At 36.6% G+C, this 12,661-nt stretch overlaps 1 protein-coding gene across 1 annotated transcript in view; it reads left to right on the top strand.

Moving 5' to 3' along the window:
- LOC113501570 (protein FAM49B) overlaps positions 1-12,651 on the top strand; it is a 34,583-nt gene extending 21,932 nt beyond the window's left edge. Inside the window, exons 3-4 of the mRNA XM_026882772.1 lie at positions 1,414-1,691; positions 8,953-12,651. Of these exons, the coding sequence (XP_026738573.1) occupies positions 1,414-1,691; positions 8,953-9,217 (543 nt within the window). The 3' untranslated portion in view covers positions 9,218-12,651. The remainder of the gene's footprint in view (positions 1-1,413; positions 1,692-8,952) is intronic.
- The last annotated feature ends 10 nt before the right edge of the window (positions 12,652-12,661 follow it).

Here is a 12,661-nt window from a genome sequence, read left to right on the forward strand (position 1 = left end):
CATCGCGATGAACGATGCCTATGGTTTTTGCAGCAATCAGTTTTTACTACTAGCTTTTATATTACAAATACTGAATTCTAAATTGCTCTATTAAGTACGATAAATTCACTATTAGGTTCGCATTATAACTTTATTTCATCTAGAAAAACATCGGCCGAAAGAGTTAAGATCACAAAAAGTCCTGAAAATATTAATAAGCACAGGATAATGCTGGCTTAGTTCATTTACTTTTAATTCTGATTTAGGTAATTGGATTACGTGCCACCCTTTTAATAAGGAAAATATAAGCACTGAAAAAGTGCGCCCCAGCTAAAACGCTGTTCCCAAAATTTGCATTTTTGAACAATTATTTTTTGGAACAAAATAATCTATTTATTCGTTACCCAAATTCGTACGATTAACACACAGTGTGTTAATTATAAGAACTCTATTCCAAGGTAGAAAATACAAATTAAATCTCTGAGGGTGGTCATGCATCCAAGGTCACAGCCTCACGACAAAAATATTTGCATAGTCCCACCTCTGGCAATAACAATATCTAACATGGGGTTTCAATATAAACATGAAGTAACGAACAATGTATCGTTATGATAATCTCGGGACAAATCGCATGCTCATTGCTCACGCGTCTCCTTTGCGTGGGGTCTACGAAAATAATCCGCGGTACCGTCGCTGTTACTCCAATACTAGACAACAACACCTTTATTTTTAAGCAGTAAGATTCATTTTCGTATATCAAATATTTAATTTTGGTATTGCCGTGAATGAACGTACGTCAGCTATTCATCTCGGCCTGTCATATTGAATGTATTGCATTCGCGGTTATTTATTTTTTTCTGATGGACCCCATGACGTAGTATAATCGGACTCACGCTGAGCTTAATCATCATTAAGCGATATACGTACAGTGACAATGACGCCCAAGGGATTCTGGGAATAACTTAATTATCACGTTTCGAGTTCTCTCAGCGTGATATTAATTGCAGATTGCTGTATATTGTTCAAGATTATTTGTCGCCTTCGTATTTGTTTGTTTACACGGAAAACAAAAGCGCTAATAAACACACATTTAGGCTGGTGAATATAATGTTTCAGGTTTCACTAATATTTAAATGTATGTATGGTTTTCTATGGACGCAAATAGTGCAGTCTCATGACTGCTTGTGTTTTTCCTGTGTTATTTAGTTACGTTTATTTATTTAATCTTTTACGTTCAATTGTGGTACATAAGGAAAAATATTATGTACGTATAATATACGTTTACTTTCTCTCTATATTAGACACTCTAGCAGCATTTCCTCACGCAGATCATGATTATACCTGTAGTGTATCCTACAGACTTGATTTGGTTGATATCCAATTAATCATACAGGTTACAAAAAATCCTTAATTGATTCTCCTTTTTTCCAACAGATGAAAACACCAGCGATACAGAACGACTTCAGCTACTACAGGCGGAGCGTGTCCCGGGGTGGTCTGATAAACGCAGACCTACCTCCCGGAGAAGAGCCGCACATAACCGCAGAGGTTGCGAACAGAATGTCCCTCTTCTACGCTCAAGCCACGCCGATGCTGAAGGTCCTGTCCGAAGCCACCAGCCAGTTCGTGAACGATAACCAACAAGATTTGGAAAATACGACAGAGACCCTCAGCACTATGGCCAAAGTCTGTCTCAGGATGCTCGAAAACCCGTAAGTACTGTCCCTTTTATCTTTATTGGAAAGTAACCCTGTCAGTTTTCTCGCCTTAACTGTCAAAAACTTGCCTAAATGGTAAGTGGCAAAAATGTGATAGGTGATTAGGCGACAGGAAAGTTCGTCTTCTGTACGATTATGAAACGGGGTTCCAAATGTTTTAGACAAACCGCTAAGTACTTAACAGAGGACTTATCAATTAATTTGCTGTGACCTTGTGTAAAACTGGAATCTATATTATAACAACCAGTGATAACTTCCAATTACTGGTGTCGCAAAACAAAAACCTAGGCTTGACCATTATGCACCCTCTTGAATCATGTCATTTAAATAAAAGTGAATATTAAAAGCCACGTGCCCTCCTTCTCGTGCCGTCTCTTCGACACGTGTCGAAACCACTTCAGACGACCTCGTTATTGTTTACAGCCCTCGATATGCATGTTATTACCCTGACGCCATAAATAAAATGCGCTGCGTAGTAAGCAAACATACAACAAGAGACAGGGAAGATAAAATTTTATTAAAAAAACGGTCCCATATTTTGGTATAATCAAGAAAATGGCAAGACTTAAAAGAACACACACTGAATGCAAAAAAGAAACGTTATTTCGCTTGAAAAATTATGAAAAGAAACTTTGTGAGAAATTTTCTCAACGACAGTTCACCCCGACCTCGTCGCAAAACTCTCATTTCAATTGCGAAAAGTATCAAGATTTGCGGAAAAAAAGAAATCGTGTCAGTGCCGCAGTCATATGTAATACATACTGTTTACAGTACTCCAGTATCCAGCACAATACGACGTACGTTTTGTGATGATCAAAAGCGCCCGTAATACTGCACTCGTTTCAAAACTAGACCGACACAGTAAACCTGCCTGGCCGGAGCAAATCTCAAATTACACCTACGAACTCGGTTCTCAAACGTGAACCGTATTCCTACGTAATACGGATTATAAGGAACACCTGTAAATCTTAAACTCTGAAAATCTATTTACGAACGCCTCAGTTAATGTCTAATTCCGACTATCCGAGTTACTTCAGCAAATTAAAGTTGAACAAGGCTACAAAACTTATTGTCTGGCATGTGCTCGACTTTTATTGTTTAGTGGAGCAACAGCTGTGGACCATGATTAATAGTGCGGAAGCCTTCTCCCGATATCTTTAAAAGCGGGTTATATTTCACTCTCTGACTGTTTATACTAAAAGTTAATTTAAGCCGGATGATTTAAACGAATCAGTCATCGAAACTCAACGAAACTAATAGGGTATTTGACTAAATCTAATAATATAAATCAGTTATGAAGACAGATTGCCGAAAAATAATGAATACGTATTTTTCACGGTCTCACATCATTAGAAGTTAGGAAGATTAAAAGCATTTCAGATTATTAAAAATGTATGGTAGTGGGGGGCTAGTAACATCACTTGCTAGTAAAAAGCGTACTGGTAAGTGACGTCACATGATTTTTTATTTCACTTTATCACCTTTATTTTTGTTTACAAAATAAAAGAAAAAAATGTATCCCATATAGTTTACAAATTTGTCTTAAGGACTAAACAAATTTTTGTCATATACCCTATTAAAACATGCCCAATTTTTTCTTAATAAACAGAAGCTGTTGATAGTCACAACAGCTAAACACAGTAGTAAAGTCATCGTGGTCAGTCCTGTCCGAGTTATCCTTGTAACAATGCGAGGGTATACATTTCAAATGAGGATCATGTGTCGGAGCCCCGACATCGATACGCTCCAGCCACCGTCAGAACACATAATCGTCGGGACATAAATAAAGATAAACCAACTGTCACTTGGGTAGACACGTGCCTCGAGTGTCTCAACATCAGTACACACGCACCGGTACCACTTAAGGCGCAATCCCTCGTCTAGAACCATTGTCGAAGCTAGTGACACGATATCGAATAGAAAGTATCGATACTTTACTCATGAGTAATATTGATAAAAAAGTATCGTACTCGTAAAAGAATCAACACAAAAGCATCGATACCTCAAAGTATCGAGTTCTTATAAGTATCTTCTGTACTGTACCTTCATTCAGTAAGAGAAAATGAAAAAATAGCAAATGGTACATAAATATAAGATAAATAACAAAAGTATCGGTATCAAAAAGAAACCTACTCGATACCATAAAGTATCGATACTTTTTTCGTGTCCCTAGTCGAAGCTCCACTACTCAAGCCCTGACCAATTTAAACAATACTTGTTAACATACAAACTTTACAAAAGCAACCGTAATTACCGTTTGAGCTTACGGTTTCAAAGCGTCTAGTTCACAGCTGTTATTAGGATTTTAGAATCAAACTCTGACAACAAGTAATAAGCGAAAAACTAATAGACAACGTTTTATATCCCCCAAGACCTACTGATTGGACAGCAATTACCTACCAGTAAAACTAATTTACTCCCTTTTCCCTTGTCTGTCGAGGGTGGAAAACAGAAATGCTCTTGCAACTACCAAGTAAAAAGTAATTCAAAGCAATTCTCTGAATTGTTTTCCACTTCCAACGATTTTCGTGCAAGCTATCGGTGGAGTGCTCCAAAATTAGTTTGGCTATAAATCCATTCGGCCTCGACAGTCGTGTACCACATGTTACTTGATAACTAAAACATGTGTCCTATGTATCGTGTATCATATCGTTGGACACTGCATTAATTGCACATTGCCGGTGTAGCCATAATAACGTTGTTACATCACTGCAGGCAGGCGCCACATAATGTCGTGTTTTCCAATTACTTTCTCGGCGTGTCCGTCGCATGCGGACTTTGCCATAACCGCCTCCTACGCTTCCTTGATTTGTTACTGTTCCCCAACTTACCGTAAAGTATTTTGACTTGTTTAGGTTACCGATTGCCTTGTTTACGTAGTTTTCAAACTCGAGACTAAACAAGTACAGATTATTCCGAGTTATTCACGTTCCTGTACCGTTCGAATGTTGAATTGTTTACGCGATCCAACCGAGAGTACACAAGTTTAATTAAACCAGAGATAACGGCTTCCTCCCTTGCATTTCCTTATCAATATGAAGCCGAGCGAGTTGCGTTGACCGCGTAATTTCGTTCAGTACCTCGCATCGATTGGCCCCAAGTGACCGCTTCCGTGCTCTATGCAACTTCGATATTGCATGCATAATTGACAACTAGTTCGAGGTAATCGGTACATTGTTCCGTCGAACAATTATTATGCCTATCCCTGTATAGAAAACCGTACTCATCAACTGCCTACATATTGCGTGAGGAATTCAACACCATAGAGTTTTTAATTACTATGAAGTTCTCTTCGCAAAAACTACGAAAGTATTTCCCCTATATCGTACAATATTCGTGCAGCTTATCGTAACAGCGCCAGTTGCAAAAATTATGCACGAAAGGAGGCGTCAATCGTTTGATGATGCAATTGCGTGTGCCTAAATGATGAAATAGAAAGCGGATGCTTTTGGTACAAAGAGGTTACATACTTTGATATTTCAGTACTTACTTTATCCTTACTAATATTATAAATGCGAAAGTAACTCTGTCTGTCTATCTGTCTGTCTGTCTGTTACGCTTTCACCTCTAAACCACTGAACTGATTTTAATGAAATTCGGTACAGAGATAGAGTTGACCTTGAGAAAGAACATAGGATAGTTTTTATCTCGGACTTTTGAAGAGTTCCCTTGGAAACGCGATATAACTGACATCGCGGACGCGGGCAAAAAGATAGTATCGAAATAAAATAGGATTTAAGCTAAATAGGATATTTAACGAAAAATGAAATCCGTCGTCAAAATCCGTATCCAATTGTGTTGGGTTTTCGTTGTCAACAATCACTCATATTTTATTATATTAATTAAAAGCTGGTGTACCTATAAAAAGAATTGTTTTCAATTGAGATAGGCGTTTGCGCCAGTATTATGACTGCAAAAGATAAACTTGACGTAACTACTCATTAGGTAGTGACTATATGAAATAAGTAAGATAATAAGACTAGACAAGAAGAAGATAAAAGAATAAAAGGCTTAGGGCCGATTTTTCAATTGCCAGATAACTTTTATTCAACGAATATGTTTGACGTTTTGACAGCTTTTGGATAGAAAATATGTCAAACGGCCATATTTATTCCTCAGATACAAGTTATTTGACGATTGAAAAATCGGGCCTTAGTAGTACATATATTTATCTAACAAAATAAACAAACTATAAATAACTTTCGACCCAGTTCCTTTGAAACAGTTAAACGAAAACTGAGACTAAGTATATACAGATCACACCTTAAATCCCATCTCAAAATTCAACCTCACTCCACCGACTTCTATTCCTTCTCCTTCTCTGTCCATGCAGCGCGGCTGTGGAATGCGCTGCCGCCTAACATTCGCGACTCCCAATCTATCAGTATATTTAAACGTCGTGTCAAAGAACACTATCTTGCATCACTAAGATAGCTTAACGTCCTTGTCTTATGTTATATTATATATTTATATAAGTATATATTTTATAAATATTGTTTTATGTTGTGTATTTGTTATTTTTATTGTCCTATATTTGTCTACACACTGTGTTTATGTTTCTTTTTGTCATCTCCTGTCGCAGGTCTGCTGGAAGAAATTTCTTGAGAAATAAGCAGTACCTTTGTACCTTCGGTGTTTTTCTTTTTATACGAGTTTTACTCTGTGTCTGTTGTGTGTACATAAATAAATAAATAAATAAATACATATTCAAATTGTAAGAGCAGTTAAAAAAAACAAGTGCTTCTGATAAAATTCTCTCTCGTAGCAAAAACAGCGTTTGGATAAGAATGTTATCAATTTCGGAAGCTAACAGTAACGCACAAGACCAAGTACCCAATGTTCTATCGAAAGTGACAATGTCGACCCGACACGAATTTCAATTGATGCCACTGGCTATAAAAATGGTCTGCGATTTGTCATAGAAACTCCTAAAGAGGTACAGCATTTTCAATGTTAATTCTCACCTAATAAATTTGGCATAGTTAATAAAGTACTTTGGTTATCGAGACAGTATAAGGCGCTTAGTAGAGCCAGAGACCTACCACCATTTCTTAAAATAAAACTATTATCTCTTTTTTTCGAAAGGACTCCCGCACTTAGGAATTTTGTGCTTGTGACGGGAGTTTCAAGAAATTCAGGTCACATGCTCAAAGACACCCAGACTTAGAACAGTCATTCGTGGATTACGCAAATGCTTATCCTACGTGTGGATCGAACCCATGACACGTTGCGTAGAGGGTTTGGCTTTTAAACCTATACCACTTGGCTATCCGTGCAGGTTAATTGCATTTTTGCAACCATCTTGTAAAGGAAGACTATTGAATTTTAGCAAACAAAAAAAATACCGAACACTCTTTAAAGCCGCGTTGCTGCCAATACTATAAGAATCTTACTCAAACAGACCACTTCAGGTGGCATGTCCCTGGATAATAAAATATCTTCGCATGCTTATGGGGGTTGCCGTAAGTCTACCGTGAAAATGGGTCAAGGTGAGTCGATGGCGGTCATTTTTGTTCTAGGACAAAGGGCCCGTCGTACGCTCAGGCTGTAAACTCCGACTACTGTATCGCTACTTTACTTAAATACGTAATATTACCTCCCTTTTATTGTATTAGTCTGATACTACCTAAGTAAAGTTTCACGAAAATTTAAGATCTTGAATTTGGCCTGGGGTAAATCTACGGCTCTACTCCTATTTTTTTATCATTGGTGTATGTATTTTAATATTACTCTATTAACATCGCTGGTAAAGACGAATTTTGAAAAGGATTCCCACCAGCTTCATTGTATCACTCTGTCCTTTGTGTCGTTCAAGATATAATCTGTATTTCCACTCGGATTTAATACTCTTGGGGATAATATTAACCGAAGCTGTCTAGTTTTAATGCCGTAATAGTTTGATCGTAAAATTCGGCTGTAGAGCTTCATCTCTGTCAATTGAACTAGGTTTAAATTGACGCATTACAGTTCATCCCTATCATGACTATCAAGAGATACCTTCTAAAAGTGATAACTAAGGGAGCTACCTCTTGAGGCTGATGCAGCTGTAGAATAGAGGTGCTACTCTACTCCATGTAGTTCACCGTCTTTCTTCAACAATTACATCTACTATTGAAAGTGGGGGTAGACCCCTAACAGTAAAAACTTCAAATGGCTTAGGTTATATAGATTTAGAGATATATTGAAGCATATCGTCACAACTCATTGTGAAGTCGCACTGTATTTAGAGTGACGCAAATATCGGTTCATCCAACGAATATTAAAGCCATATTAACATTGTGTCTGCGTATTTGATTTACACTCGAACCCACTCGTGTTTCCGTGACGTCACAGCATTTCCGCCTAAACCCCGTCCTGAACTAACATGTAAATGTTAGTCAGCAGGAAATTTGATTAACCTTTTGTGTAAACCTTCGACAATGATCGCAACTGATAATATTATTCGTACCTACCCACCTACCTACTTGTATACCTATCTCTACCTAACAAACTCTACTCTGCTGATTTATTACTTAAAGTAAATGTTTGCTTGACGGCTTCTAGATTTTAAAAACAATGTATAATTGATAGCTTTGCAGAAGTATATTACAGCGGCAAAATCTAAGCAAAGCATCTTACAACGTCCTCGATGTGCGTGCATAAGAACGCATATAAAATACATGTTGTAAAAAATGCGTTCTTTTAAGTACCGAACGTCTGCTCCCAAATCAATGCAATAGAAATGTTAAACAAAGTAACTAATCATAATTAAAGTATAATGAACAGAATATTTAATATTTTCGACGTTCATAACAGTATCTAATTGTTATCAACATTAAATCATTAGCAATTAACGAAGCTGGCACTTCCATGGTATACGCTACTCACTACACAAATACAGGTAGAATAGTTCATATTCACAAATATACAGTTTGTGAGCATACCTGCCGGCATACGGGACCCGGCGGCCCGTGGGTGGCGCGACCCGAATCGACGCTCGAAGCCCGGCTCCCACATAGTTTTATTATGTCGTAAAACCAGTAAACATACACATGTGACCCCAAACAAACGCACCAACTTCTTTATTTACATGTCGCATCAAAGAAAATGATACCCTAGTTCCTGAATTTCGTGCGTAAATTGGGACGTATTAACATAATTTCAAGAAATCTGGATCCAAGTTTATATAGTTTATGAGTTGAGGACACGATAATAACTCGGCAATAAAATGATATTAATAAATGACACGGTTAACATGAATTGTGTAATTTTACAGGAAACTCGTGGCCCAGTTCAGTCGCGAAGAGACGTCGCTGTTAGTCCTCCGCGTGATGGTGGGCCTCATCATCCTCTACGACTGGGTCCACCCCTCCGGTGCCTTCTGCCGCTCGTCCTCCGTCGACGTCAAGGGCTGCGTCAAGTTCCTCCAGCAACAACCCCCAACGAAAGCTGAACCCCTCCTCAACGCGTTAAGGTATACGACGAAGCATTTGAACCACCAGTCGACGCCGAAAAACATCCGGACCCTGCTGGCGGCGTGAGGGCAGCACTCGAGCCTTGCATGTTGCTGTGGAGAATAATGCGACAATAATTAACTGTGGGGATATCTCGGCACGCGTTTGTTTTGCTCCTTAGTGATACACCTACTATCTATATTGAATACATTGATCTCTATTATAATTGACTTAACACTGTCACTATTCGTTACAATTTGACAGCTATCAGCGTATAACAGAGCGTATTATAATAGAGGTCAGTGGTAGAAAACATAATATCTATCTCTCATCATATTGACCGTGGACCACTATTAATCCAAAGCCAATTCATATGGTTAAGTTAAGCTGATGACAGCTTCCGACCATGTCAGAGATCAAAGTAAAACGACGCAGTTTATAAAAAACCAAGAACACTTTGCTATTTCGATGAGAGAACTGCTTGCATTCTTTGAGTTATTTTGATATGGAATCCTGCGGGTGAAAAATAAAAGAAATCTATAAATATATCCATTACCTACACAAAACTTCCTTTGACTAATTTCTTGTATGAATTTGGGGTATGAATATACGAAGTTAGAAATATATGAACACGAAATTCTATTTTTCTTACGTTAATAGTTAGCGAGCTTCAAAAGCAACATATTAAGTAGAATTATTGAGAAACTCCCTACTACCCACATTCGTGCAAGGTTTCATTCAACCCTCTACGTCACAACAGAATTTTACGTCAGTCGTAAGTTAGCTTTTATAAAACTATGATGATAAGGCTTAGACAACTCGTATGTGTAACGTAATCGAAGAAGTATTATTTACATTTTAATCTAATGTATAAAACTGAATTGGGTCATACTGTTACCACAATTTATTGTGCATTTTTTCCAAATAAACCGTTACTGATATAATTCCCCGTACACTGGGTAATGCAAGTCTCTGATGTACGCAGACATTAATCTTCAAGCGACCACTGCCTATACACTCATGGAGTTTCATTCAGCTTGCGTCGTTCCAGAATTAAGTCAGTCAGAAATCGGAGACTTGAATTGTCTCGAGTGTGAATGACCCATAAACTGCACTTAACCCATAGGAATATTAACATCAATGTCAATTTATTGTTTCATTATACTTAGATACAACTAATAGTTATACTTTGTCTTTATTATAAATTTATTGATCCCAGTATTGGATGGTATTAAATAATAGATATTGTAAATTTTTATATAGCACAAATTATATTGTTACGCATATCCCTTTGATGGGTGGTGATTTGCGTTTGTATTCGGTTCCAAAGATTTATTCACAATTGTTAATTACTACTTGTTTCGCTCAACATTCGTGCGACATATTGTTTTAAGACTGAGATGTATCTACCATCGATTGTTACACACTCACGAAATACAACTCCTGTATTTATATTATGACAGAAATGTATAGTTGACGTAAAACTATGCCTTATACAATGAAAGTTAAGGGCGTACCTAGCGTATATGAGTATTACAATGCCTTTTCTAAAATTATTATAAAGTGTTAAGTATCTCGTGTTAACAATGTTGAATTTATGCATGTACCACTGCCTTGATGTTAACTAACATAATAATTTTAAATTGAATTTATAGGTATGATATAAATGTTTTCACTATTGATGTATTAACTCAAATATAAGTATAACGAAGCATGTACTGTTTATTTACAAGTTTATAAGTGTTAACAGTTCGCGGCTCCCTCTAGTTCGTGTAATGCCCGCTAGGTGGAGCTCGAAGGTGAGATTACTATATTTTTTAATTATATTGAAAGCCGCTGATTACGCTCAAAATCAATCTTTGAATGTTAATTTAATTCTACTTCTTAAATAGGATCTCAAGTTATTGGTCCGATTGAAATTAGTGTTTCAGTCGATTCAGCGATGTCATACTGCATATTATATATACAGTTCACTTTAGCATAAGTTTTATGTTTCCATGAGGAAGGTTATGGGTAAAGAAGGGCTCATACATGTTTATTTCTATTTTAACTAGAAGTAGTCCTACGTGTGAGTGGCGCACACCTGGGGCCGAATTATGAAGTGTTACAGCCATTCATTATAAAAGAGAGATGGCGCTAATTTTGCATAGCTCCATCTGTCTCTACAACGTAATGGTTCTAGTGCATCATATTACGGCACCTAGTTATTTCGGGATGAACGTCTGTCACCGCTTCCGATCGTCGATTGTCGCAAATTTATTGCGTGGTTCGTGCGCGCAGTCACTTAATTTCTTGCGTCTTCTTATCTATCAACTGTAGGCAATTTCTTTATCTATTAATAGATTTGCATTGCATGAATTAACCGTCTAATTTACTTCATACCTAGTATTATTAATTACTATATACTGTCGACGATACCCAGTTAAAATCACTGTCGGTAGATTGACTGAAGTATGACAAGCTTTTTTAAAACTTTATGATCATAAAACTAATTCTGTTAACTTTAACATCTAGTTGCGTGCAATGTTTTAATAGATGGCGTTAAATCTGTCAATTGTAAGTAGTGTCGGTAAAACAGTGCACAGAAGATTTTAAACAAGGTGTATATTGTAAACATTGTCGCAACTACTGTACTTAGTCTATGTCGCTATTTGGAGGTAGTTACACGCTCCATCGTTATTTACATTATAAAATAGCTATCGGTATCTCGTTTAGCACAAACACTTGTCTTTCGTGTATAGTAACTTAGTATTAAATAAAATTATTAACTTAGGATGGTTAGTTCATTACTTGCACAGTCAGCACAATACTTTATGATAGTTATTATATAAATATAGTACCCTTGTTGAATATTATCTGTAATGGCGACTGTTGCTTGCAAGGATCGACTCAGGTGTGCACTCCGAATTGCATTTACTGTGAGGAATTGAACGTTGGAAATAAATAAATCGTTCCCTAAATTAACACTGCCCAAATTAAATAAATTTTATACAATATTTTTTTATAATCGATAAGTTGTTTAAATTTATTCCAATGTAATGATAATGTAATTAATTCCAATTACTCCATGATGAGTCTAAGCATACTTTGAGCAAAGTAAGTAGTGTTAGTTGGGCGAAAACTATTGAATGCTTATGATTGTAGAAGATAAAATTATAGAAAGGGCACTCGCGGCCAATGTGGATGTTTGTGAGTAGTAAAGATTACGAAGATGTTTCACTAATTAATTTACGTTATTAATTAATCACTTGCATTATGTATTAACCCAGAATTTATTATATAACTGGCATTTGTTAAAACTTTAGCCAAATCTTTAGTAAATTCTTCTAGTAAATTAATATGAATGCAATATGTACTAGTTATGATAATTGTTGTATGTATTATTTGAACTGCAACACTTTGTTATTGTTTAAGGTGGTTTTGTATGATAGACCTATTTTCTTAGTTATCATTTATTTATTGTATATAATAAACACACCAAAGTTATAAGTAATAAACAAACTTGGATAGATTCTTGTAAAGGTTGTTTTA

The sequence above is a fragment of the Trichoplusia ni genome, chromosome 15, assembly GCF_003590095.1.
Source record: "Trichoplusia ni isolate ovarian cell line Hi5 chromosome 15, tn1, whole genome shotgun sequence".
NCBI lineage: Eukaryota > Metazoa > Arthropoda > Insecta > Lepidoptera > Noctuidae > Trichoplusia > Trichoplusia ni.